Raw genomic sequence first — 26,136 nt, forward strand, 5'->3', positions numbered from 1 at the left:
CTTCGATAATGCCTACCTCTAATGGCAAATAAATATGAACACACCCTTATACTTTTTACAGCAAAAGCCTTGAGTGCAGAGGAGTGGCAAAAAATAAGTATCAACAGGCAAAACAGTTTTTAAGAGATTATTTTTAAGATAATCAGTGGCATCAGTAAGAAACAGTAATAGCCTGTTCTGCAGCAGGGACAGCTATGGCATCTCTCATGGGCAGCACTTGTCAAAACACAAGCAGACACCTTCTTACCAGCCTCAATATTTGCAGAACACAGGTCCATCTTAAGATGAAAATAAAAACAAGTTAACAAATCTAGTGTTTGCCTTCTACTACTGTTACTCCTAAACTCATCTCCTGCAGTTTAGATTATTTAACTGAATAGTCAGGAAAGCAGCAATCTTTCACAATCCTTGCAAAAGTTCCGTACAGCCATGATACCATGGTATCATCATTGTAGGATTTACGGATTTTACTCAAAAGTGAGAATTGAGCTTGAAAGGGTAATTTCATGCACCAAAACTCATCTATAGCAAATGTGTGTGCTCTTTGCATTTTCTTAGTACTACTGTTTAGTCATGGCTTCAGAAACTCTAAAACTTACAATCCAGCCCCCAAAGCAGAGCCACATTTTACTGTTCACACTGCATTTGCAAGTCCCAAGGGAACCTGGGTGAGAAACAGCTTTTACTCACAGATTTCAACTGTATACCCTGTCGTATCTGGTCTAGCAGTGCATCTCTTCCTGAGCAGGACACTGGTCGACTGTTCTGTTCTACCTTCTTTAACTGAGCTCCTTCTCTGATTTGATCCAAGAGTGCTGCTTTGTTTCCCGCAGGAACTGGAAGCTGGTGATCAACTTCTGAAGGAAGGCCTGGTGGTGGAGGAGGACCAGGAGGGGGCGGAGGAGGTGGAGGGGGCGGAGGGACAGATGAGCCACTTGCAGGCGGCGGTGGGGGCGGAGGAGGGCCGGGTGGAGCGGCTGAGGAATGCACGGGGGGCGGAGGAGGATACATCCGGTTGGGAGGAGGCGGGGGCACCGCTGCACCAGGTCTGGATGGAGGTGGGGGTGGAGGCGCTGCAGTGGGAGCCCTTGAAGGAGGTGGAGGTGGTGCCCCTCGGCCCCTAGCAGGGGGAGGAGGAGGGCCCGAGCTATGGGGAGGGGGAGGTGGAGGTGGAGGGGGTCCTCCTCTGCACGGTGGTGGTGGAGGTGGAGCTGAAATGAAACAAAACAACTTTGAATTACCTGCTACTCAACACCTGGAAGTCTTTCAGAGACCAGCAGAAAAAGAACACAGGCTGTGCCTTGCCTTTTGCAAGGATCTCTGTGCCTGTGCAAATTTTACCAATTCTGGATTAAAATGGATACAGCTGAATATAAGCTATGCCTTTTCACTATTTCACTAACCAAGTGAAATACAGCCTATGTCAGTTTTATATTTTGTAAAAGAGTCAACCACTGCAGGAACCAGGTACAAGACTTAGAATGACTGATTAAAGTTCAGAAGAATCCTGTAAAATTTTGTTGAGCTAGGACACAACAAAAGAGAAAAACTTTTCAGAAATTCACTAAAGTGAAATACAGAATTTCCACTTTCTAATCTATCCATTACTTTAAGTAATTACAGAATCAAGCATTTTTTAAAGCAGTATCTTCTAGTAACAACCCCCTCCCCCCCAACACTAATGCATTATAATGCAGCATAAACTGACTCTCAGTCTCTTTTACTGAAAATTACTTCCAACAGTATCCTTATGGCAGGGGTTGTCAAAAGGAAACAACTTTAGGGCTACACACAGGATCATTTCTCTGTGAAGTGGCCTTGAAATGTACTTGCTCTGCTAATGGCATTTTAAGTAGCACTGTTTCATTTCCTCTTCCATTAAACATCTAATGGCTCATGGTACTTTAGGTTGTGTGGTTGTTACACATAACTACTTAATAATCCAGGTGCCATCGTATAACTGAGAAAATTCATGTTTGATTTCACATGCTTTTATAACAAAAAGGGTATTACACTCAGAAGATACTTCTCTACCTGTTCTGTTATCCCCTTCACGTTACTGGCAAAGAAAGCAGTGGCTTACTGGCTGCACTGGCATAGAATAGGGAACAGCCATAAAATAAGATTTTGGGGAAGCAGGAGTCACTAGTACCTCAATGCCTCCTTCCTTGCTTATCTTTAGAAAAAGATACAACTCTTAAAAGCACGTATTATGTTCTTAAGTTCTACGAGTTGCTGAATTTTTTTCTACCCCTTCACAAGAACAACATGGAGAGAACTGGATCTGAAATACCATGTATTTTCCAAGAGACATACTGCTAACATTCTTGATTTTAAAGTGCCATTTTTGGCTGGAATGGCTGTAGTTCCGCTTAGGGCCACTGGAGGGCGGTGTTACCAAGTGCCACAGCCCGCCAAGCGCTGCAGACGGGTTCTTGCAATACTGAGAAAATCGGCGCGGTTGTGGCTCCAGAGTCCTAGGAGTATTCCCCCTAGACTTCTAACGCAAGGTTTAGGTTTTCCTGTTGGGAAATCGTTTATTCGCATTATAACTAGAGAGATATGCCACATCCAATCTGTGGGAACAGCATTCTGCACTCAGCTGTAGTGAATTGAGGGAGGAGCAGCAAGGAGAGAGCACTATTAACATACCCTCTCTCCCTTCCCCCTCAAACAGATGGTACAAGCAAAGCCAGAAAGTAATTTTAGTTTTTTTATAAATGCACACTAATCTGTACACTGATATTAACAACACAATTTTTACAATCACCTATAAATGGTACAGTCACCTAGGGAAAGGGCAGGGAAAACAGGAAAATAATTTCCATCTCAGCAGAATGGCTTTTCTGCAACTCTCTAGTCAGTATGCTAGCAGGGTGAGTATGTAAGCACAGAAATTCTTGCAATAAACACAGAAAAATGTTTTTCAGTTGAGAAAGAACACTTCAAACAGCAGTCAAGCCCATACATCAAATAACGCAGTAGTGGATAAACCCACTGAAATATTCGAATATTTTATCTACCTCTCTAAAGAAGCATAGAGGTAGATTATTATCATGCATATTATAGGTGAGGCAGTTTTTATTTTAATTGCATACATGCAAATGGTCATAATGTGAAGTTAACACATAAAAAATAGAAAAACAGGCATTTAAAAAATATTTTAAGCTAGTCATAAGACTCCAAAGCAAGTCTCCTCAATGCAGTTTTAAAGTTAGCAATATGGGATCAACACCCTTGTAAACATTTAAACAGAGTTAAGATTCTATAGAGAAGGTGACAGATTTCTTACTGAGAAAAAAATTAATAATTGGGAGTTTTGTTTGCAATTTAACCAAGAAGTTCAAACATAGCTTTTAATATTGCATTCAAACTGGTGCAGACTAAGGCATCGTCTGGGAAAGAAATCACACAACAGCATGGATACTTTGAAACATATGCTTAGATGCTGGCTCAAGTACATACCGCTCCACCGAGGGGGACCTAAGAAATAAATGTAACAAGTCATTGTACCCTGATTCTGTATCTCTTCAGTCACTGAACAACTTACTCACTGCTTTCAAAGTGTTGTAATTTCACTTTAGATAATTTTTCTCTTGAGAAGAGCGCTAAGCAAATTTTTGAAAGTTTGACACTGGCAGTGTAATTTTAAACTGACTTGCTTTCTTCCACTAGATAATGCATCAGCTGAGATCACATTTAAAGGTTAGGCGGGCAGCAGCATATTTGAGAATTTTTTCCCAGCAGAAGCATGCTCAAAACTAGTATTTTTTATTTCAAATTAGAAAAAAATTAACTTCAAAAAATATAAAAATTGCGGGTCTTTTGCTGTTTCAAGGCTCTCTACAGAGTTCTGCCAGGGTAAACAAGCAGCACACATATATGTCAGCCATCTACTATCAATACAGCTGACAACAGCATTATGTCTTCCAACATTTTCATTTATTTATAAGATTGAGATTATAAATAAATATTTAATGTACACAGTCTGAAAAAGCTGTATCAAACATACTGTGTAACTTTGCATTCAGACTAAGTGCTGCTGGAAATTACTTAATTGGCATAAATATCCTTACTCCTCAGGGACAAGTACTCTCACGGGTCATGCCTGAACGTTTTTACATAGTGTACAGTGTATGGAAACATGATCCAGTGCAACTGCAGTGACATGAAGCCCAGAGAAGAGAATCAAAAACTGCTCACCATCAACAGTTTCTACTCTAATCTTTAAGGCAAAAAATATCCTGTTAATTTTTACATGGAAGTGAAAGGAATCCCACCTTGTCTGCGCAGCTCATTTTTAACAGCTTCCACACCTCCTGTTTTCTCAATGAAATCATATATGACCTTTGAAGTTTCTTTGTCTTTCAGTTGAGCCTCTGAAATTCCACACAGATCAAACAGATTTTTCAGTTCCGGGTCTAAGTTGTTCACCTGCAAGTGAGATACACTGCTTTTAAGTTGAAATGTGGAGATAGTTTTAAAATATCATTTTTATGAGGGAAAAAAAAATACCCACAAACCATATAGCTAAAAGGAACAGCAAGGTGATGCATATGCCTCTGAGTTGACTTTTCAAATCAGAAAGTTCTACTTTAGGAGAAGTACCCTGCATGAAAAACTGAAGGTTTTGAACCTTTTCCCTCTCTCAGTCCCCCTTGGCTATTCCTTTCTATTCCAACATCTCTCCGTTTACATCACATCATAAAATCCCAATTTATAACTATTTAATGTACAGTTAACTTGTTCTTTAATGCAAATCTTTAGTGCAAAAAGTCTCTAAAGTTTAAATCATTGTCTTCAGCAACTTATTAAATTACTTACATCAAAACCTGTGTTTGGATCCCAACCAACATGTCCAATGTGTCTAAAAAAAGCAGAAAAGTCCATTTAATCAGCATAAAAAGGATCTTGCTAACTAAAATAAGAGGACACCAAGATAACCAGAGATACCAGCTTCTAAGTGATTCTTATTCCTCAGTGCTCCACTTGAGAATGGAATAGTAAAATGTCTTTATTTTCATTTTTTGTCTCATGTCCAGAAGACAAAATGGAGATTTTCTCTCCTTAGGCTACAATCTGTGGCAAAACACGAAGGCTTCATGCCACCTTGTGGTGCATACAGATAATGATGGAAGGACTGCTCAGAGATCAAGGAGTTTTGCCTTTACACAGCAACTGGACCTTGAGCTATTGCCAAATTTTCCAGTGCCATGCAGCTGGAAAGCCTCATTCTCCCTGTCACCACTGTATATATCACCCCTTTCCCATTCACATCTTTCAAAGGTAAGTCAGGACTGTTTTCAGCTGCCAGCTTCCTAAGCTTCTAGCAGCCATTTCATGGGTACTGAAGTATTATTTTATGTCATGCTATAACCAGTTAGAACACAGATGAGTTTTGTGCCCCTCCAAGCTACTTGACAATACTGCTATTGGATATGGAAAAGAGAACCATAATGTTACCAGGACTCCACATTTGCGATTCTTTTCACACACATTGACTTCTAGAAGGAAGATACAGTTTTCAGGAAGTTCAGCTCAGAGTTATAAAAAATACCAGGTCAGCTGTTAGTAGCCAGTGCAGTCTAGGCTACAACTGTTAAATTACTAAGACTGTTTGGCTGCTGTTAAACAGTGCCTTGCACAACAGACCTTGTATTCTTGCTGTTTGTATCAGCAGCACAAGTTTTCTTCATTAAAATACTGAAGTACAATGATCAGTTTTGGTTTTGATATAACTATGACTAGTTAACTACTTATTTTAAGAAGCAAGAAAAGTAAAAGATTTGATTTAAAGGGAAATTATGCCATAAAAAAGGAAAACCAATAATGTCCTTGTTTTGCCTAATTATTTAAATGCCTTTAACTAACTACCAAAATATGGGATGATTTGTTTACAGAATTCCGATGCTAAGATACAGCTTGCTTCACATAAATTAGACATGCATTTCCTAACATGGTCTCACAGCTGATCACAACATATTAACCTGGCATATGTAAACTGACATTAGTTTACTACTAATACGATCTTACCCACATATTTGTGCACATCTGTGTGACTCGGGATGCTCTTTTAAGAGGCTGTGAGCATACAACTCAATTTAGTACACTTAATTGACTCTGAAGTTTTATATGCCATAGTTTTAGCATTATTTTTTGTTCATTTTTCACCCTTCAAAGTAAATTACTTGTACACACTGACTATAACACGTTTTCACACTTCTTTTCAATGCAAATACATATTATCAGATAACCCCAAGTCTTATGCTACTCAGAAGAATGTATACACTAATAAGTTACATTCATTTTGAGTACAGACTGTTGTTTTTTTCTCAAAACACTAAAACTCCGTATCTGTCTAACAAAAGACATTCAAAAATTTTATCTACTGATTGCAACTTTGATCTGGCATAAACAGTGACCCATGTTGGTCTTCACAAATATCATAGCACAAATGATACAAGTTATCATACTGTCTTATTTGCCTAACAATACCAAATGCCAGTTTCCATATGTTTGTACAAAATCAGCAGTTAAAGTTAGATGACAAATAGCTGTTGCACTCTACAGGAAACTTAAACAGACCTCAAGCCAAAAGGACTTTCAACAGACTTCTTTTGTAAAGGGTCACCATTTACAATTTAAGGTTACATTATATGATACCGGAATATATCTTTTTTGAATGTCATTAAGTATTTTATCACCTTACTCTCAGCTTCTCTAAGTCACAATCTGATAGACTTCATAAACAAAGTCTCAAAGTAATTTTATATCTATGCTGCTGCACAACCCCTTCCACAAATTCCTAACAGAGGTCTGACAGGTTAATGCAAATTTTGTCCACATATGCTCAAGTCTGCATCAGTACAGTCACAACAATGACCAGCTACCAAGCACTCCTCTTTTTTGTTTCCCTCTTCCTTCTTTTCTGTGTTTTCCCATTCAAGTGACACTAACAGATGCAGCACTTCACTGATACTCAGATCAGTAAGAACAAGGTTGATGCCTGAATTTTCTAAGCAGAGTTTGTTTAGGGAAGTGTTTTAGCCCACCTCTTTTATGTTCCATCCACTATCCCATTCTACAGAGCACTGTTCCAAAACACTGTGCCGTAATGTTACTGTAACTAGGAATGCCAACATTACTTTAATGGAATTATTTTCTGGGAAAACACATCAGTGTAATGATGCAACATACCACTTCAAAAGAATAAGGCATTCACTTGGCATGTAAACTTCACACTGCTTTTCTCATGCTTCACAGAAACTGATCTCTTGTAACTAACTCAAGCTCTAAGTTCCTGTTTCTTCAGCAAATACAGTACTTTTAAAAGGCAGAAGATTATTACAACAATTAATGTCCAGTAAAGCAACAGTTAATTGAGTAAAGTGACCAAAACCAAGTTTAATGAAAGTGAAGCTCAAAGTGGTAGATCGTAACTACTCCAAAAGATTAAAGATACCTAAGAAATGACAATAGGAAAAATTTCTGAAGGATGTATGCTGTACTTTCATCACAAGATACAGCTCCCAGCCTACAGAACAGAAAGTTTGTAAACAGCCAAAGATGAAATCATGGCAGTTAATTTCTGCAGTTATGACAAGTCAGGACACAAATGTGTATTTCACATGACAATGCACAGCTAAATATGTGCAGGTGTAGGAATCACAGTGTTAAAAGGGTTGACCACTGAGGCTGAATATGAGTCTTCACTGAGCTGACAACTTCAATAAGGCACCTCTATGCAGTTGAAGCCTTTTCTAAGCTGATAGCTAATTACTTTTTGTTCACTGCTGCAGGAAAATCCTCATCTGCGTATAAGCTAACCTTCTTTTAAACCCCACAGCATTCCAGCTAGCTTTGACTTAGTTCAGGTTACACAGGTTCAAGACATGGCCATTTTCAAGTGTAACTGACACACACAAAAAAAAATTAGAAAAGAAAAATGCCAACATCCCTCCCAACCACCCCAAGCAACAAAATTCCCACCCATCCAAAACCAAACTCAAACTCAAGAACATACTTACTGGAAATTAGATGGAGTTCCAATATCTGCCTTTGTCAATCTTCTCTTTTTAGTCTTTCCTTTCTTCTTTTCTTTGGTATAGGAAATATTGTTGACTTGCGGAGTATAAAATCTGTTAGTTGTAATTTCAGGGTTTTTGATATCAACAGTTGCCATTGGTAGATTTGGGCCTGTGAAAGTAAAGTACATGATTTTTCCTACTGGGTTTCACCAATGGCATGTTCAATCCACAAACTTTGGGAGGTTTTTTTTGACCTGTAGAATACTTGTATTCAAGCTGTAGCTTCACATGCCACATGCATGCAGATGGGTTCTGGATGTCAGATGCATAAACTAAGATACTTGATTAAAAAAAAATGTTGCTAGAGCACAGCAACAGGAATATTTTCTGAACTACAACTTCAGAACACCTGGCATGATGAGACACATTAAGATACAACATAGCTACAGTCCTAGATAAGATCAAAGATGTGACTCTCATAAACAGTTAGACCCAAAGAGCCACCTGGGCAGCATACTAAACTGATCTTTCAGGACATAGAACCTTCCTTTAATAAACCCCAAGTGGGAATGCTTCCTGCCATCACACACACACACAACCTGAACATTGCAACGGCTTCAAAAGGCTGCTCTGGACACACTACTGTCTTCAAATACAGGAAAATATCTGTGGAACAGTTCAGGATTTCTTATGTCTTATTCTTTGACAGGTTTTCAAAACAGTGAAGTCCCAGATAAACAGCTTGCAGAGACAGTAAAAAGAGCACTAGAAATACAGTTTGTAATCTTTGTGTTTCTCATGCATTCTCAAACTTTGCTTTTAATTATAAATACTTCTGAATTATTATTTTAGTTATTTAAAATGCATCTGAATTATACTCCTGCTAATTTAAGCATCTTAATATTATGTTACTTGCATAATGCTAGCAAACCAACATACCTAGCACAATGTTCCACTCAGGTTTTTTAGCTTTGACAGAAGATAAATCCTCACATAAGCAAGTGATAGCAGCACTTAAATACTAAGAGGCAATTTATGCATTTATCATATACATACATATATACACAGGTGTATTTTTATAGAAACCTACAAAAAGGGTAAGTAATTTCAGTTTTGGAAGAATGAGATTAAGCAGGTCATTTAAAACCAGTTTGGCCAGAAATAGTCTGAAAGAAAACATTCCCTACTTCCCTGTGATTTAGGACCCAGTAGTTAATAACTGAACTAAAGACACAGTCTTATTGGGCAGATGATAAAAAATGTATTAGACTTTGATAAATTTGAATCTTGTTTTGACACTGTTTTTTCATAACTGCATTCAGAAAGAACCAACAAGCCTTATGTTCACAGTGCAATACAAAAATCAGAAAGGACAAGTAGACAACACAACAGGTAACATAGCTGACACTTGCATTTCAACACCTCAGGGGGAGGCACCTAGTACTGGCCAGGACAAAAAACAAAAACAGAAACATGACACTGGGCTAGACAAAACTCATCTAAAACGTACCACAACTCCAACACTCCCGTAGGAGTCTTAAAGGACAAGATTAGAAACTGCATTGAAACTGCATGAAAAAAAATCTAGAATGTTTTCTGCTAAGCAGAAATGCTTTTATCTAGAAATATTTTGATCTATACAACTGTCCTTTGAGAATACCAAAACATAAAATGACCACGTAAGACTACACAAAACAATTTGCATTGTTAAGAGTTTCACTTAAAATTAGCACTGAATTGACTATCATCAAATATTATCAACTCTAAACTTAACAAGTTCAGTAAGATCTTCAGAATGAATTGAAAATTACAGTCCTAATTTCCTTGGTACAAAACACAACACTAGAAGTTAATCTTCACTTTAATCACCTATTGCATTTTTTGTTATATACTGCCCATTTTTACCTATTACATTGTTATTTACAGTTTCAATAGCTATACTGACATTCAAAAAAGAAACCGGTACCCCTATAATGCTAGTGAGTTGGTGATATTCTTCTCTCAATTTCTAGCAGTCTTTGAAGTGCATCTTTCTGTATATAAAATCCTGAACTAACCAAACATGGTCAGTTGCGTGTAAAGCAGCAGCAATTTGCAAACAGAAGTTTAATTCAGCTGAGCTAAAATCAAGGACTGATAGCCTGATTCCTTGACAATAATATTCATACAAGAGGTTGCAGTAAAATTAAAGATGAAAATTTTTCTTACCGTCTGGTTTAGACCTTTGATGTCCACGAGGGATAAAGGAACCTTGGAAAGAATTGTACTCTTCTAGAACTGCCATATTTATATCCAGTAAAATTTTCCCCATCATTACACATGCACCTTCCCCAGCAGGTGCAGACAGCTCAATAAACGAAGATGACAGAGGCATATAGAGCTCGTCATTAGGAAGTACCTGACAGTACAGTGGCCTTAAGCATCCACTGTTATCAATATCTGTGACATCTTCAGAAGGGGCTCCAGAGAACGTTGTACAGAACATTTTGAAATGTTAATTCTAGTCTGTATTTTATTTAGAGTCTCTCTAGGTATCTGTCCCAGACTACAGACAGCTCTACAGGATATGCAAACTGTTCTAGTTAACAGCTGAAACAAAATTCTGCCACATGGTTCCTCAAGATTCTCTCAAAATCTAATACTCTGACAAATCCTCATTTCATCCAGTACTTCACTACGAGGTCAGTTGAACCACAATAACTCTTCTTTATTTGCATAAAGAGACCTAGCAATTACAAATGAGTAGAACACAAATCCCAGGAAATTACAGACTAATACATTTTACATAACTGTTAATGCCAATTTGAGTTTAATCCTGCAATTCTACATAAAAAACCAACCCAAAACCTTAAATCCGTATCACTGAAAACATTATACAAAAGACCAAGTGCTTTTCCCATGCAGCTTCAATGTATGCAGAAAATCCAGACTAACAAGCCCCAGTAAAACAGAATTCCTCACAGTATTTCAACCATGGGTCATGTGAGTACAGAAATGTGACTGTTCTAATTTTTCAGTTTTAGAGCTAGTAATGCATTAGCACAAAAATACCAGCACAAAAAAGCAGGTATTTCATCTTTTCTTCCCAACAGAATTTCTCAGAAGCAACTGCATAGACAGTAAAATAAAAAGCAGCTGTTTTTTACATTAGATGTGTTTTTTTCCAGTTACATGCTGATAGTATGTACCTGCTCTAGTCTTAATTCCAAATACTGAAATGCAAAGTCTGAGTAGGGTGTAACAACCTGAGGCTATAATCCATGCCCTGACCACATCTTATCTGCGACTGTTGAGGACATGGCCACACAATTTCTCACCAGCAGAGAAGCCAGGCATTACAGAATTTGGTAAGATCAGAAAAAGAAAAGGTTTTGACAGGTTTTGAAAGAGTACGTGGATGGTCCAAGGAAACAGTTTATTAAAAAACAGATGCTGAAACCTATATATAACCTGAAGTGATTATAAATCTGAAACACTGAGTATAAACCCTATGTCTTCCATAGAACACTCAGGATAAATTCAGCATAGGGATAATGACTGCAAGTTCAGTATGAGAGAATTTTTCTCAGAAAAATATTGCTCCGAAGGTCTTACAGCATGAGTTATGGAGAGTATTTTAAGCACAAAAATTTTTGCAGGCTTAGTTTTCTTAAATCTTATTCTATTCAAGGATAGCAAACTAGACCAATAAATTGTTTGTGTTATAACAGAGACAAAGGCTAAATTTTTTTTGTGGGAGGTGTTACTACTTGATCACTGCTGCTGTAATTCCCATCTGCTCTGCAGACATTGCTATCAGAGATGCGCTATTTAGGTAACCAGAGCACTTAAAAGCTTTTGAAAGCTCAGAAAAGCTGGCAAGACCATCACACACGGTATTACTGTGAGTGTTTCAAAACTTAACAGCGCAGTCAAAGTTTAATCTATACTAAAAATGCCTGACCTAAACTGATGTTTGCCTGAATTTCCTCAAAACGTAAAGTTTGTGAAAAAAAGGAAAAACAATTTTTTGAGAAGTATTCCATATGAGGGAAGTTTTATCTGGGTATATAAAAGGAATCATTAGTTCCCATAATTCAGGCTTAGTTATAAATTACCTGTTTTGGTGACCTACAGAGAAATGCTTGAATGACTTGGTCAGAACAAATTTTAAGGCTACCACCTCAAACCATAAGTAGATTTCAGAAGATCAGTTGACTCTACCCTTGCTCAAGCAGCAAACACACAGATACATGCTATGACCTACATGATCTGGATCACCAACAGAAATATGACAGGACAAATCCCTTTTTAACTTCAGTGTGAATTCAGAAATCAAAAGCACCAAACTTGATATTCATTGATGCACCTTTTTCATGATTTTAGAATGGATGGTAAAAAAGTTCTGTATCGACCTGATACATAGTTTGTTTCCTTCCATCAAGTTAATAAGAGTATCTCCTGAGGAACCTGTATCTTCATGCTAGTGAGACACCTTCCTGAGAGGCAAGGAGATTCAAATAACTCTTCATTCAAAAGGAGTCTAATATTGATGAACACATAACATAAACCCAAAAGACTATGTTACATGGTTAGCCAGATATACTGAAATTGAAATATTATATTCTATTAAATCCATCATTATTATTATACCTGCCATTAAGACAAATGGACTAACTTTGTACTGAGATTCGATACATGTATATTCTGGAGATCAAGCAGCAAGTGCATGCTACAAAGTTTTCTCAGTTTAGGCTGAAGGGCCCTCTCTCCTACTTGCAACAAAACATGCTTCTCCAGAAACCTTCTTTACAAATGCCAGCTAAGCCACAAAGTTTTCAAGTCACAACAAATACCAAATACCAAAGAACAGAAACAAAAAGAATACTGTAACCTCCAGTTTACTGCTTTTGTCACTACATGACTATCCTGAACAAATCTGAAACAAAGCTATAAATAAACAGTAAATGACAGCAGAAGGAAAAAAAGAAAGTGCAGTGATTCATGCAAAAAGCTTACCATTTGGTGGGTCTCGTCTTTTTTCTGTTGAAAAAGGAAAAGAGCCATTTAATCACAGGTATCGCAGGAAAAATTAATTCTAAAGTTTAGTGTCTAGTGAAGCTTTCAATGACCTTGACCTCAAACTTAGGAATCTATTAAAATCCTTAAAGTCTACTTGTGCAGTTGAAAAAAAGTATTACCAAACAAAAAACCCCAATCTTAGATAACAAGCACTGATTTAAAGTGTACAAACTGAGCAGGAGCATATAAGGCAATAGCTACTGACTAGGTTTCAGGCATTTCAACTATGAAGCAGAATGAAATATTAAAAAATAATCTGTTTTAAACACAGCCTATCAAAGTAAGATTTTTGAAGCATTATGCTTTCTCATGTCCACTGAATGAAACTGTTCTTTCGTTTTTATCTGAAATGTAATTAGCACTTTTATAGAGTATTGTTCCCTTACAGAACCTAAAATTCAAATAATTTTTGCCTTACGCCTAAAAAATAGGACACATGGGGGTAAGACACTTCACGTATGTTATCCAACAGGTAACTGAACAACATGGAAAGAACTAGAATCTCAATACTAATATGATATTCTATTCACAGCACCAGTGTTTCACAGACTATGAAGAATCTGGCTTAATGATTTAAAATGTAAAGTTTTTACACCTCAATATTCTCAGCCTGTATTAAGTTCCCCTTCAAAGGAGATTTCCCTCACTTACTATTAATTCCTATCCACCCCCAGTATATATTTACACACAGTACATCTATACACACACTCTTAAGAAATTTGGATTTAGCAGCGTCCATAAAGGCAAGCAGTTTAGCATCTCACTACAACAAAAGCCACAGCTCTGTAAGGATTTGGAGTATCTGTAGTCTAACAGGGGCTCCCAAGAGTTGTATAGTAAGAATTTGTAACAGGCATTTCACTTTCCAGCAAGTCCAAGAAAAATTTAACTTGTTATGTTTGTGAGTCTGGAAAAATATAAGAAGTGAGAGGGTGCCTCCACAGATGGTGCTGACCTTGTCCTAGGAATACTTTTAACCCCAAAAATATACAATCCTAAGTATACAAGGCGAGTCACCCTCATGACAGTCTGCTGATCTTCAGGAAGGAATAAAGGAATCTGTCAAGATCAAACCTTCATGGGAAAGTGATCAAAATCTGTTGAGAGTTAACTTTTGACAAACAAGCCTTCCAAAGACAGTTGATCTTTAGGTCATAGCAGGTTAGTTTCAGGTTCTCCACAGAGGTGGAGAACCTCTGCAAGGGTGCCTCAGCATAAGGTATCAGGTCTGAGGTGAGAAAAGAAAAAAGGCTCTTTGACTAAGTACTGTGCTCTCTCTTCCTACAAGTTTCAGTTTAAAAAACCACACCTTGTACTGTCCCCAGAAAGAAAATTTAAAAATAAAAATTCACCTCCAACTCAACCTTTGGACCATAATTAGAGTTCTAGTCAGCAACTTGGAGACAGCAAAGGAGGGTGCAGAACCGGTTGCAAATCATCTGTCATAGGATGGGAAGATGGCAAAAGCAGGAAGCATTCATAGGAAGTGTTAGGTGGCCTTCAGTCAAATCATGGGAATCCTTTACAATTCTCATTATAATAAACAGTTCAAGAGAAAAAATAGTGGGAAACAACTCAAAACATTAATATACACTTCCTGTAATTTTTACTGGCTAGATTAATTTGTGGCCCAAAGAGACTAGCTCTGTTTTTCTGTGGTTACCACTGCTGACAAGAAAGTATGAACTTTTGTTTCTGAAGCACTGATGACCTGATGAGAGTGGCAGGTTTCTGAAGATGAGCATGCCTACTGATCTAAAACACATGAATATCAGCAGCTGCCTATGTATAAAAAACACATCTCCCTTCAATGAGCATTCCTGGAAATGAGAATAATCTCTGCCAAGACTTGAATCCAATGCAAGCTGAGCAGGTTAGAGATGCCCTTGTCACCCAGGCAGCAAAAACAAGAGCTGTGACCAAAGATGAAAGAAAAACACCCAAGAAAATTAAAAAAAATCCTCTCCATATGAAGTACTACCTTGAAACTTATGAAGTCCATTATGAAGGTACTCGGGACCTAAAAGCTTGTGAAGGAAAAAAGCACTTTCATGGAAGGTTAACAGAGCTCCCACCCATGAGCTACAAGCAGTACATAAAATTAGTCAAAAAGCCTCCTACTTCAGAAAGAACTACTTGCAGTTAAGAACAAGTGTCTGTTTCTTTTTAGGGATGAGAAAAAGCTCAGTATATGGAGAAGGCACTTGTGTTGGTACACACATTAACATTTCCGAGGCAAGATAATAAAAATAAAAACTAATGGTATCTATGTGCAATACCTGAAGTGAAAGTGTACTACAGTGAGAAGCACTGAGAAGAGACACACTGTGTTCAGCTGTTTACTGGGGGAACTATTTGGGATTGGTTTAAGAAGTAAATGGAGAGATTATTTAAGTAAATCTACAGACAAATTAATGAATTATAGCAATTTCTTTCTAATCTAAGGTTAAGAATTTAATTGACTAAAAAAAAAACAAATGCAAAACCAAAACCCAAAGCCCCCAAAATGAAAAGGCCAACTCAAACCAGAGTTTAGTTAGATGAAACCCCGCACTATTGTAAAGATTTAGACAAAAGATCAAAAATTCTCTCTCTACCTTAGTCCCTCATTTTTGATATTTTTTGTCCCTCACTCTACTTGATATTTTGTACATCTGCAAGCTTTTGTAGATTCTCTGTTTGGAGACAAACTTTCACCTCTCTGGAACTCCAGATGCACTTACTCAGGGGTTGTCTGTATACTGGAGTGCATTTCATGCTGAGTGAGAAAGAGCAGAACCCTGTTGTGTCTTCTCTTAGCTGTCAGACAGTATTTTGTGTACTAACCTCAGCACCAAGCCATAGCATTGTGAGCCAGAACTGCTGTTACTGCTATCTTTCAACAACATAAGTTTTCCATAAGGCTCCTGGAGAGGTCTAGCAAGCCCTGAATGGCATAACAGGCAGCTAAATGATCATATGGGGTACTTAGTTGAGTTTAAAGCACCTCAAGTGACACTGCTATGAAATGAAACATAGTTTGGAAGGCATGAAAGTAAAAATCCCGCTAAAAGAGAAAAGCATCAAAATTATCAGACTATTACCTCTGTGACTGAGAAATTAACATGTATTAATATTATAGATGATACACAACTCTGGTATCATTTGTATATATATGTATACATCTATATGTAAATTAGTATGTTTCATATAAGCATTTATAAATAAATAAACACATAAACACCAACAGCAAATCAGCTTTGATTTGAACAGTGCAAGGCCTGTTATTTTCAAAGCACAATTAAATAGTCACAAGGACAAATACAGAACTCCATCTGGTGGCTTGAGTAAGGAATCTCGTAACTATTTTAAATTCTTAGTTTGCAGCTCTTAACAAGGAAAAACCTGAAGTGTTTTGTTTTGAAGGTTATTTTTTGGTTTTTATTTCATTTTCTTTTTTAAATAAAAGCTGTCTTGAAGTTGCAAGTGTTTGGGGAGGTGGAGTTGTTTGTTAAAACAATATAGAAAGTAACACGAGCTTTAGCATACAAACAAAGGTATTAGTTCAGAAAGTAAACAAGAAAAACTTAATCTGGTCCTGTGGAAAAAAATCACTATGTGGAAGAAAAACTCTGCGAACAGAAGGTTTGACTGAACCACTATTTTCAAACAAAGTTTGCTACAGCCAATAATGCAAATATACTTCCTCCCACGTCATGTCTGTGCATTGTAGCATTGCATTTCAGACGTAATAGAGTAAAACTTCAGGAACAGTAGATGCAAAATTACTTTTGCAATGTGAGTATGAGAAACTTTATAATTGCCACTTCTAAATGATCTCCCTTCTTCTCATGAAACCTTATGAACTTATTCCGAGTTGAGGGAATCTTAAAAGAAGTCATTTAAGCTCCTGGAACAAGTGCTCTTCTCCTGAGTCACCATGTCTTGGTGAAATCCAAGTAAATACATACAGATAATGCACATTTGCAAGAGCACTTGCAAGGGCAGCTCTCCAGGATGAAGGCTTCCTCCTTCTACAGAAGCCTACGCTGCACTGCTAGTGTGACTGCAGAATGGATTACAAAAATGCATCCTGTTGTAGCTCACACACAAGTCCACCCTACATCTTACAGCAACCCTGAGCACATCTACTTGCTCCAAGCCTGTATTGTCTGTCACTTTATCCTTCACGGACATATGGCTGTCAAGACAGGAAAGTTGTTTATGGGCTCCCTGGAAAATGACCAAGACAAGATCTGTAGGAAGCCTGAGCTGCCTTTAAAGCACTAACCACATTCCCAAAGCATCTTGCAGCTGGCAAAAAGCATGCTGTGCTTCACTGGCTGTCCTGTCCTCCTAAGGATAGGATAGGCACATTATGTCTTCTGTTCTTGGCCTGAGCCAAGACCACTAGTTCTGAATAAAAGATATTTCTCTATTAACTGCTGGATCAATGCCAAAAATTCATGAACTACTGAACATACCAGATGGTAAAATTTTTGTTACAACCCACTCGGGCTGAATTTAACAAATCAGTTATAAACAGCCCAGGGCTAAAAGAGGGTTTATTCAAATATGAAAACAACTTAGAGAAAGATTTCTAGTTTTCCCTATGTCAGCTTACGATTTTTGTTTCCCCCAATCTGTATTTTCAAATCACAACCTTGGGCTCTCAGCTTACACTTATGGAACAGAACACCAAGGTGAGTTGTTTCAGAAAAGTACTAACTTTTGCACACTAGAGAACAAAGAACGGTTTAATAGCATAATTACTTCAAAATATAAATAGGGCAGTAGTGCCTCCAGTGGCTTTCAGACATAGCAGTAGCTTCCTGCCTCCCCCCCAAAATAACATAAACAAGCCTGAATTTAAGATTAATTTGAATATTTACCAGATTTTCTCTGCCGTCGTCCAAGTAAATCTGTTACTGTTTTGCGGAAAAGTTTAGCTTCTTCTTCATTAGCAAAATTAAGACCAACTTGACATGTCTGAAAAACATTAATATTTCCCCCCCATGACTAAGAAAATGTTTTAAAGGCTTTCTTAAATATTGTCTTACACCTTTCTAAAGGTCTAACAAGAAAAAAATCACCGCAAATTAGGAACCAAATGTTAGTGCAACATTGTATCTTAGGAACCTCTGTCTACTAATCAAGTTTCTAAAGATCACAGAGAAGAGATATAAGCAAAATCTTGTAGCTTCAAATCAAAGAGGGGAGGGGAATGGAAAATTTGTGCTTTAAGAATATACGATATGTCATAAATCTTATCTGCAAGTCAAAATGCAATTTCATTAAAGTAATTTGAAAATAAAGAACGACATTTTATGCTTCTGTACTACATATTAAATTTTCTAGTTGAGATATCACAAAAAATTCCTTTAATAAATAAGCTTTTACAAAGAATTCATAGGATTAGTTAATAATCTCAGTTACACTAAAAGAAAATACTGTTCAAACTAAAGGCATTTTAAAATAGGTATTCAAAGACATTGAGACTCACATCTCCAGCAAAGGTATGAAAATATCCTCTAGGACTATTATATACAAAGTTATTGTACAGCTCCTGCTCCCACAATAATTTCCCATCCTGAAAAGAAGAAAACAAATAAAAAAGACTATAAAACTTCAGATAAAATTGCAGTGTTTAATTTCTTTTACAACAGAACCTATTAAGAATTAAACACAGCATAGCATTAAACATTTGCCTTGCTATTATATTAACCCAATGGATAAGCTCAATCAAAACCAAGTACACCAGAGCTTGTGGAAGGGCTGTGAAGGCCTATTCCATTGGGTCACTGTGTTCTGTTCAAATTCCAGGGCGCTTCCAAAAAATTCTTTCAAGATCTATAATCCTGCAACAGTGATACTGAAAGCAGTAATAGTGACCAGTTACAAGAATACAGTGACAAAACAGCAACTGCAATAAAGGAGACTTCCAGTCTCCTGTTCTTATCTCAGGCTTGAAAATAGTTAACTAAAGAGAACAAAAATCTCACCTTTTTAAAAAGTCTCACGTGTTTAAATGACATTATAGTTCAGCACCCAAGGAAGAGGTTTCTGACAGAATCTTAACAATCAAGTGACCAAATCAAAGTCAAATGCAAGTGCCAACTGGCAATACTGAACAAATCTGAGAGACTTCAAGCACTGAATGCTGACAGATAAGGAGCTGCTTCCTGGCTGCAGAGATAATGGGAAGCTTTCCAAAGTCTCAGCACAGTAAGTAGGACTTAGGTTTCTCAGTATCATTTTTGTTACAAAAACACATCTTGGATGCTTTGTCTCTCAGTTCCCACTCTCTTGATTTTAATATTATAATAGGACAAAGATCTTCATTATGAGTCTATTTTTTGTGGAGGGGGAATGAAAGAAAAAGCAACCCACCCCACCCCCCAGAAAGTCAGAACACACAACTTGTTTATCCTGCAGTTTTCACATGCACCACACACTGACCAAAAAGATTGTTTCCATCTATACATAAGACAGCATCTATTTCTTTAAACTATCCAAAGTAATGACACCCACTAGACTTTTGATAGCTATCCATATCAGTGACACTATACTAATTTCCACTAATGTGACTAATCAGATCTGGAGGACAGCTTCTGAGAGCTGTAAGAATAGTTGATATTTATTTCATACATTAAAGATGACATATGTGAAATTGTTTAAATTTAGAGTACCTGAAAAAGTTATAATTAGCTATTGGTAACAACTGCAAGTGCACAGCTTAAAGCACAACCACTTGAGAATTTGTATGAGTGCACAGCTACAACCTAACTCATTGAATTCAAAATGGAGAATGAATACAACCAAACTTAAAGGTTCTGAAAAAGAAAAAGAATGCTTACCTTAATGTCAAATATTCTGATAAAATATGACCTCTGTGGATTGTCCTTTACAAGGCAAGCTACACCACAGCACTTCTTTGACCACATGGCATTGCGATCTGCTGCGTATATCTGAACGACTGCTGAAGACATCGTCTAAAAAAGAAAAGGTAGCTATTACTTTTAAGGAAGAAAAAGAACTATAAATTCTGTAACAACCTTTCCCAAAGCATCTCTTAGATTTGTTCCTTGCTCTAGGCAGCAACTTTGCTGATTTCCCAGGTAGTTAACACCATAAGGTTCAAATGACCCCAAATCACTTCTGTGCTTTAGATTTTCACTTCTATGCAAGATTTAGACACCTTAGGAACCCAAATGAACTTACTATTCTTTTTCATGAAAAACAGCAAAGAAATTTTGCCTCTAGGAAGCAGATCAGTAACTATGGTGGTCACACAAAGTAGCCCTACTGTGCAAGGAAATGTCTGTTTAATACTTCAAACTGAATACAAACACAATACTCAAGATGAAACAGTACATTGCACAGTTCCTGGACACACTCCTGGGTACTGGAATGCAACTGGAAGACATTGCTTAATTGTTTAAGTGGTCTCTGGCACAATTTTAACCTATGTCAACTAGCAAACTCCAAAAATTCCTAGGCACAGTTTGAGAATTCACATGAGCTAGGCTCATTCCCAGCTGGCAACCAGAAACTGTCCAGTTTTCAAACTGAGAGATTCTAATAAGAGATGAAGAGTATTCCAAACCAGATTGCTTCAGTCGCTAGAACATTCTTGAGCATACTTGCTAGTATATATGTTTTACCTTGAGAGTCCCATAAGGAAAGGAAAATGGAAGCCCTCAGAGAATATTTAACAGCCAAGTCATAGGGACATAAAGCTTAAATGATCTGTCATAGGCCAAACCAGCGGCTATCTAGCCTAGGATCTATGCTCCAGCAGCACCAGCTGCCAAAAGAAGGTAAGAATGTAAGAATATACCATTACAACTATGGAGGCATACCCCCAGGAACTGCCAGGCTGGAACTCAAAGCTCCCCAGGCCAGTAGCACATACTGCATTGTTCCTTTGTGAATTTGTCTATTTGCTCTTCAGACCCATGTGAAATTCTGAGCACGATAACACTGCATAGGATTGTGCTTCACAGTTTTCTTACGTGTTGTGTGAATAATTAGCTCCTTTCATCTAGACTTTTGCTACCTGCTAGTTTCAGTTGTTTGTCCCTCCTTGCTCTTCCACTAAGAGATGGTGTTGATGGCTTCACAGTTGTTCTTTTATGCTGCACATCCTTTTATAGATATTTGCCACACTTCTTTGGCCTCTACACTCTCTTCAGCAAGCAACACTAGTTTTATGTCACTCTTGTACCAAGAAAAAAAATTATATTACACATTACCCTTGTCACTTTTACATGGATATTAACTAGTCCTAATATGTCCTTCTTTGCATAGAGATGAGACTTGTGCTGTATGAATCCAGTTTGTCAGCCCTTTGAACATAGGGTCACAATAACAGTTTTCAGCTTTGTTCTCTACTTATTTCACTATCAGTCAAAAAGCTGCATTTCCTTTATCACTATGAAATATTAAGCAGATGTTATTTTAGATCTGTTATAGGTCCAAGACCTTTCTGGATGACTTATACCTAATCTGAGTAATGGGCTCTCCATTAGGTTTTCCCCACCTGCTCCACAAGGATTACTCTGCCTTCATCAACACGGACTACTTGCCAAAACAGCAGACATCTAGAATGCAGGCATGCCTTCTTGCATTATAAAATTATCTACTAAATGTCATTGTCACCATGGTCCTACTTTTCAAATGGCTTAAAACTCCAAAAGAATAACCTAAGTTTAATTGGATTTTTTTTTAAATCAAAAACCTTTCAGTTTTGTTAAAATAGAGTTAGAATAGAGTTATTTGTTAAAATATAGTCAGACTGACAGCTACACCTTGGGAAGCTGTATTACCCTTGCCCAAGCACTGTGATGCTAACTTTCACAAACCAAGATGTATTTCTGATTCTTTTTGCAGCCACCTTGTCAGAAGTCAGACTGACTACTAATCTTGCTGGCAACCTACAGAAGAAGTTAAAGCAGGTTTGTCTGATGAAAAGAGTGCTTTGTAGTCACTTCCTCAAATGCTCTACAACTAAGTGTGGAGTAAAACTTCTCTCCCTATAATCTGCAGAGTAATATGAGTAATTTAACCATAACTGCACGTGTCAGATAAGTAAAAAGGGATCTAAAGAATTACCCATGCTACCACAACAAAACAGTTATTTCTGCAACTTAACGTCATCTAAGACATGCCATTTTCTCCTCTACGTTGCAAACAGGCAACAACCTAATTTTGGACACAGCCAGGCAGATTTTGTTCAAAATCTTTGCTTCTCTAACAGCCTCTCCCACTCATTTCTCCAATACTGTCTACTTGTTAAATTGATAACCTTATAGACACAAGATAGCACACCGGAGCAAAATGGACCATTCTACAGTTCACATTTAAGCACAGCAACTATCTCTCCACCCCTGCAAGAAACCTTCTCAATACTCCAAGAGAAGTCCAGTTCCCCTAACCTCTACCCAACAGGACTTCTCACAGAAATGGGTGGTCTTGGTAGGAATTATACAACTTAAATTCAAGGCACAGGAGACAGTGACCTATGTCAAGACATGGCTCCTATACGGTGCTGATTACCACATCTAACAGCAAAAGCACCAACTGGAGTATCTGGGTAAACCAGTAACTGTCGTAACTTGACAACTGCTTATAAAACCTTGAACCAACGCCTACCTCATGAGTACAAAGAAGAATATTACACAGAGTGGGTCCTCATTCTGCATAATCATAATATATTTAATATATACTTGGTTAGCCTGTGAGTAGAGCTTGATTTAGAAGATAGAAAACAATTTCACTGAATCTAAAGTAGATTTTGTTTTGAGGTCTACCAAGTTTAGAGCTCAATTGCATTTTAACTTGCTCATTAGCTTTGTACAAATTCCTAATGTTGACAATTGCAATGAGGCTTTTGCATATTAGAATATAAAGCTACAAATTCCGCTGTCATACCACTGAGGTTTTTTTTATTAAAAGGGTGATAAAGGAAAACAATAAAAAGTATATTTTGGGGGCCAGAGGGAGGAGGACAATAAAATCCAACTCCTTTTACTTCATCCCCTGCTCATTTTCATTATGTACAATAGTGGTGCCAAGCCTTCTGCTATTCAGCTTCTGGAACAAAGATTGTAAAAGTAATGATCCACATGATTTGGAAATTTACAGACTCATGGCAAAATTTAAACCTTGAGAAAATAAAATTTCATCTACTGCTATTCAATATAAATCCTAGCCACATAAATTCAATTTAAAAAGTTCAAATTTAATTGCATAATTACAGCATCAGAGAACATTTACACAAATATCATATTTGAATATTCTACTGCATTTACTGAGTATTTACTGTCTATTTTGAAGACCATTAATGTAGTTAATTGTTTCAGTTTCTTGCAGCATTCTTGAAGAGAATCTTGCATTTAAAAGGATGGGTTCTTTTATACATAAGTATTTCTTCAGAGTAGGTCAGACCACCGATTCAACATAATGATTGTATTCTTTCTGACATGTTGTAGGTTACTTTGTTATTACTGTATTTTCAGGAGGAGGATTTTCAAGTTGTCACTACTGCTTTTTTTAAGCGCTTCGGTGAAGACCTTGTCCTTTTTATACAGCTATATATCTAGAAAAGGTGCATAGGGGAAAGAAAGGAGGTAGTCCACCAAAAACTGCTGGGCCGTGGAGGTGAAAACCAACCTGGCTCAGCTCCCTCTACTTTTTCCACAGTCAACCTCCAGCTGGAGGACATACCATTGATTCCAGGAACCTGTCACACCCTTCAAGCTGATGAGCTATGAAGCAGCAAGTCTGTGCTGTCAGCTGTACACCGGCTGTCTCACTGGAAGAGCTGGTCCTACCCTCGGATCCATACTGCAGGATATGTGGTATCAACAAAAGGCTCACAAAAACACCTTCTGCCTGCAGAACGTAGCCACAGCCAGCCACCACATGCCTGCAGAATGTGATCACAACAGCCACGGACAGTTTCCGACTGGGCAGCAGAGAGATGCGTACTTTGATCGGCTTCTGGTGTGAACATTTGCTGCAGTGGCCTGTCATGTTAATGACTTGCTGTAACTCAAGTGTTTCTCAAAAAACAGTGAAGCAAGCCAACGCAGACGGTGGCACAGCTTATTACAAAAAAGAGTTATTACAATGCATGGCTTATGGCTGACAGACATTAAAACACAGTGGGCCAAAAGTCACAACAAAAGTGGCAGCAAGATTAAAGCTTCAAGATATTCAGCCACCTCAGTATACAGCACAACAGAAAGCAAGACCCATTTGAATGTTTTTCCCCAGTGTTTACATACAGCTGACAACAGGCTGTGATGCAAAGATCAAAGGCTCACAAAATGACTTTGGTTGGATATGACCTCTGTAAGTCTTCCAGGCCAAGCTCCTGCTCACAAAAAGGGTAATTAAAAGCCTAGAGTTTATTTATTCAGTGTTCTGTCCAGTTAAGTTTAAGGGCTACAAAATCACCTCTGTACTTAATAATACCCATTTTGGTGCTTGTACAAATGCATCTAGGTTTCATGCATTTCTCTAATGGTTCAGTATTGTTATGTGTTACATGGTGACAGTACTACTGAAAACACACTAGCACTAACTTTCAACCTTTTCCTAATTTTAAGAGTGATGGGTTTTTTCCCATAAAGAGGCAGAACCATGCATACACACAGAAGTTAATCACATGACAGGCTTGCTTTTCTCAAGTTATCCTTCCCAGTCCCTGAAAGTGTTTTACAAATAAAACCAGGAAAAACAGATTAAAAAAAATAAGAGAATATTTTGTCCTGTAATGCAAAAACACAAGTAGTAGCAGTTGCTTTCAAGCAGAGTAACCTCTTGAAAAAACCCATGCCTATACAATGGCTGTAGCTTCTTCACCAAGTCAGTCTGAGGACTTTCAGCTCAATTAGCTAATTTTAAATTTCTGTGGGCGAAAAGCAAGCTATGGTGAATAGTTGTGTGCAATCCAAACCCTGTAAGAATAGAAATCAGTATTTCTCTTCTCTTTTCCATGTAGCAGGTATCTGGAAACATTGTCCTAAACAATACTAGAGCTGGTGAGAAGATACCTATGGCAGGTATTTCTAAGACATGCTATGATGGAAATCTTATAGCTAAGCCAACGTGTTGCAGCCTGACCAGAAGATGCTGGATGCTCCTGGGTGACACATTGCTTCTTTGATACAAGACCAGGACGACAGCCCGCAGTTTGCTTCTAGGGTGACTGTTCCAGAATGAAAAGCTTTTGCTATTCTCTGACATTACAACAGCTGTAATAGTTTTCCTCAGAGAGCAGGGCTCAGGAACACAGGCATGCTATCAAGTACCATTTCACTGCAGAAATGCTTAGTAAGGCCTAACTTTAATCTTGACCACAAGAACAGCAGGAAGCTTCAGTACCAAAGCAATCTCTAATAGCCTAGCATTAGCTGAGTCCAGAAAGAACATACAGAAACAATATCATTAAGACTTGTGAATGAGAAAGACAAGAAGCAGAAGTGAGACCAGGTTCTATAGAAAATTGACCTTCATTCACAGAAAATGAGGCAATTAGACAGAATTCAGTGGCTGACATTTTTTTCTCCAGATGACAAATATTCTGAAGGAAAAAAACAACCAGAATACAGCACTGACTAATCAAGCAGAGACAGCACTTGAAATCTTAGGTGTTCTTCTAAAATAAGCTTAGGTTTTAGCAATTACACTTTTAAATGTTGGTACTTAAAATTAATTCATGTAATTCAATGCAAATGCAATTGTAATTAGACAGTGACAATAACTCCCTGTTGTTTTGCAATTGCCTTATCTTCAGTGTCATAAATACATGGAGCTTCCAAAAATATTTCTGTAGTGCTCAATACAGCTATGCATTTTATCTCATCACTCAATACAGAAACATAAAACCTGCTGTAGGGACAAGGCACCAGAACTTCCACCCCTTTCTCAAGGAAAGATTTCAGTGTCCTACGCAAGCAAGCTCCACTTGCTCTTTCTGGCAGTTTAATTTTCCTTCTGCACAGTGGTCCTGTTTCAAGAAAAAAAATGTAGCTTTTTTTCTTGGCATTGAGGAGTCTCC

General features: G+C 37.6%; 1 protein-coding gene across 1 annotated transcript in view; it reads right to left on the reverse strand.

Moving 5' to 3' along the window:
• Positions 1-26,136, reverse strand: part of WASL (WASP like actin nucleation promoting factor) — a 50,507-nt gene that overhangs the window by 4,738 nt on the left and 19,633 nt on the right. The window contains exons 2-9 of the mRNA XM_030959459.1: positions 19,925-20,059; positions 18,571-18,657; positions 17,960-18,056; positions 13,026-13,049; positions 8,028-8,196; positions 4,825-4,867; positions 4,281-4,434; positions 691-1,211 (exon numbers count right to left, since the gene is read on the reverse strand). Coding sequence (XP_030815319.1) covers positions 691-1,211; positions 4,281-4,434; positions 4,825-4,867; positions 8,028-8,196; positions 13,026-13,049; positions 17,960-18,056; positions 18,571-18,657; positions 19,925-20,059 — 1,230 coding nt within the window. The remainder of the gene's footprint in view (positions 1-690; positions 1,212-4,280; positions 4,435-4,824; positions 4,868-8,027; positions 8,197-13,025; positions 13,050-17,959; positions 18,057-18,570; positions 18,658-19,924; positions 20,060-26,136) is intronic.

This window comes from Camarhynchus parvulus, chromosome 1A (assembly GCF_901933205.1).
Source record: "Camarhynchus parvulus chromosome 1A, STF_HiC, whole genome shotgun sequence".
In the NCBI taxonomy this organism is placed as follows: Eukaryota; Metazoa; Chordata; class Aves; order Passeriformes; family Thraupidae; genus Camarhynchus; species Camarhynchus parvulus.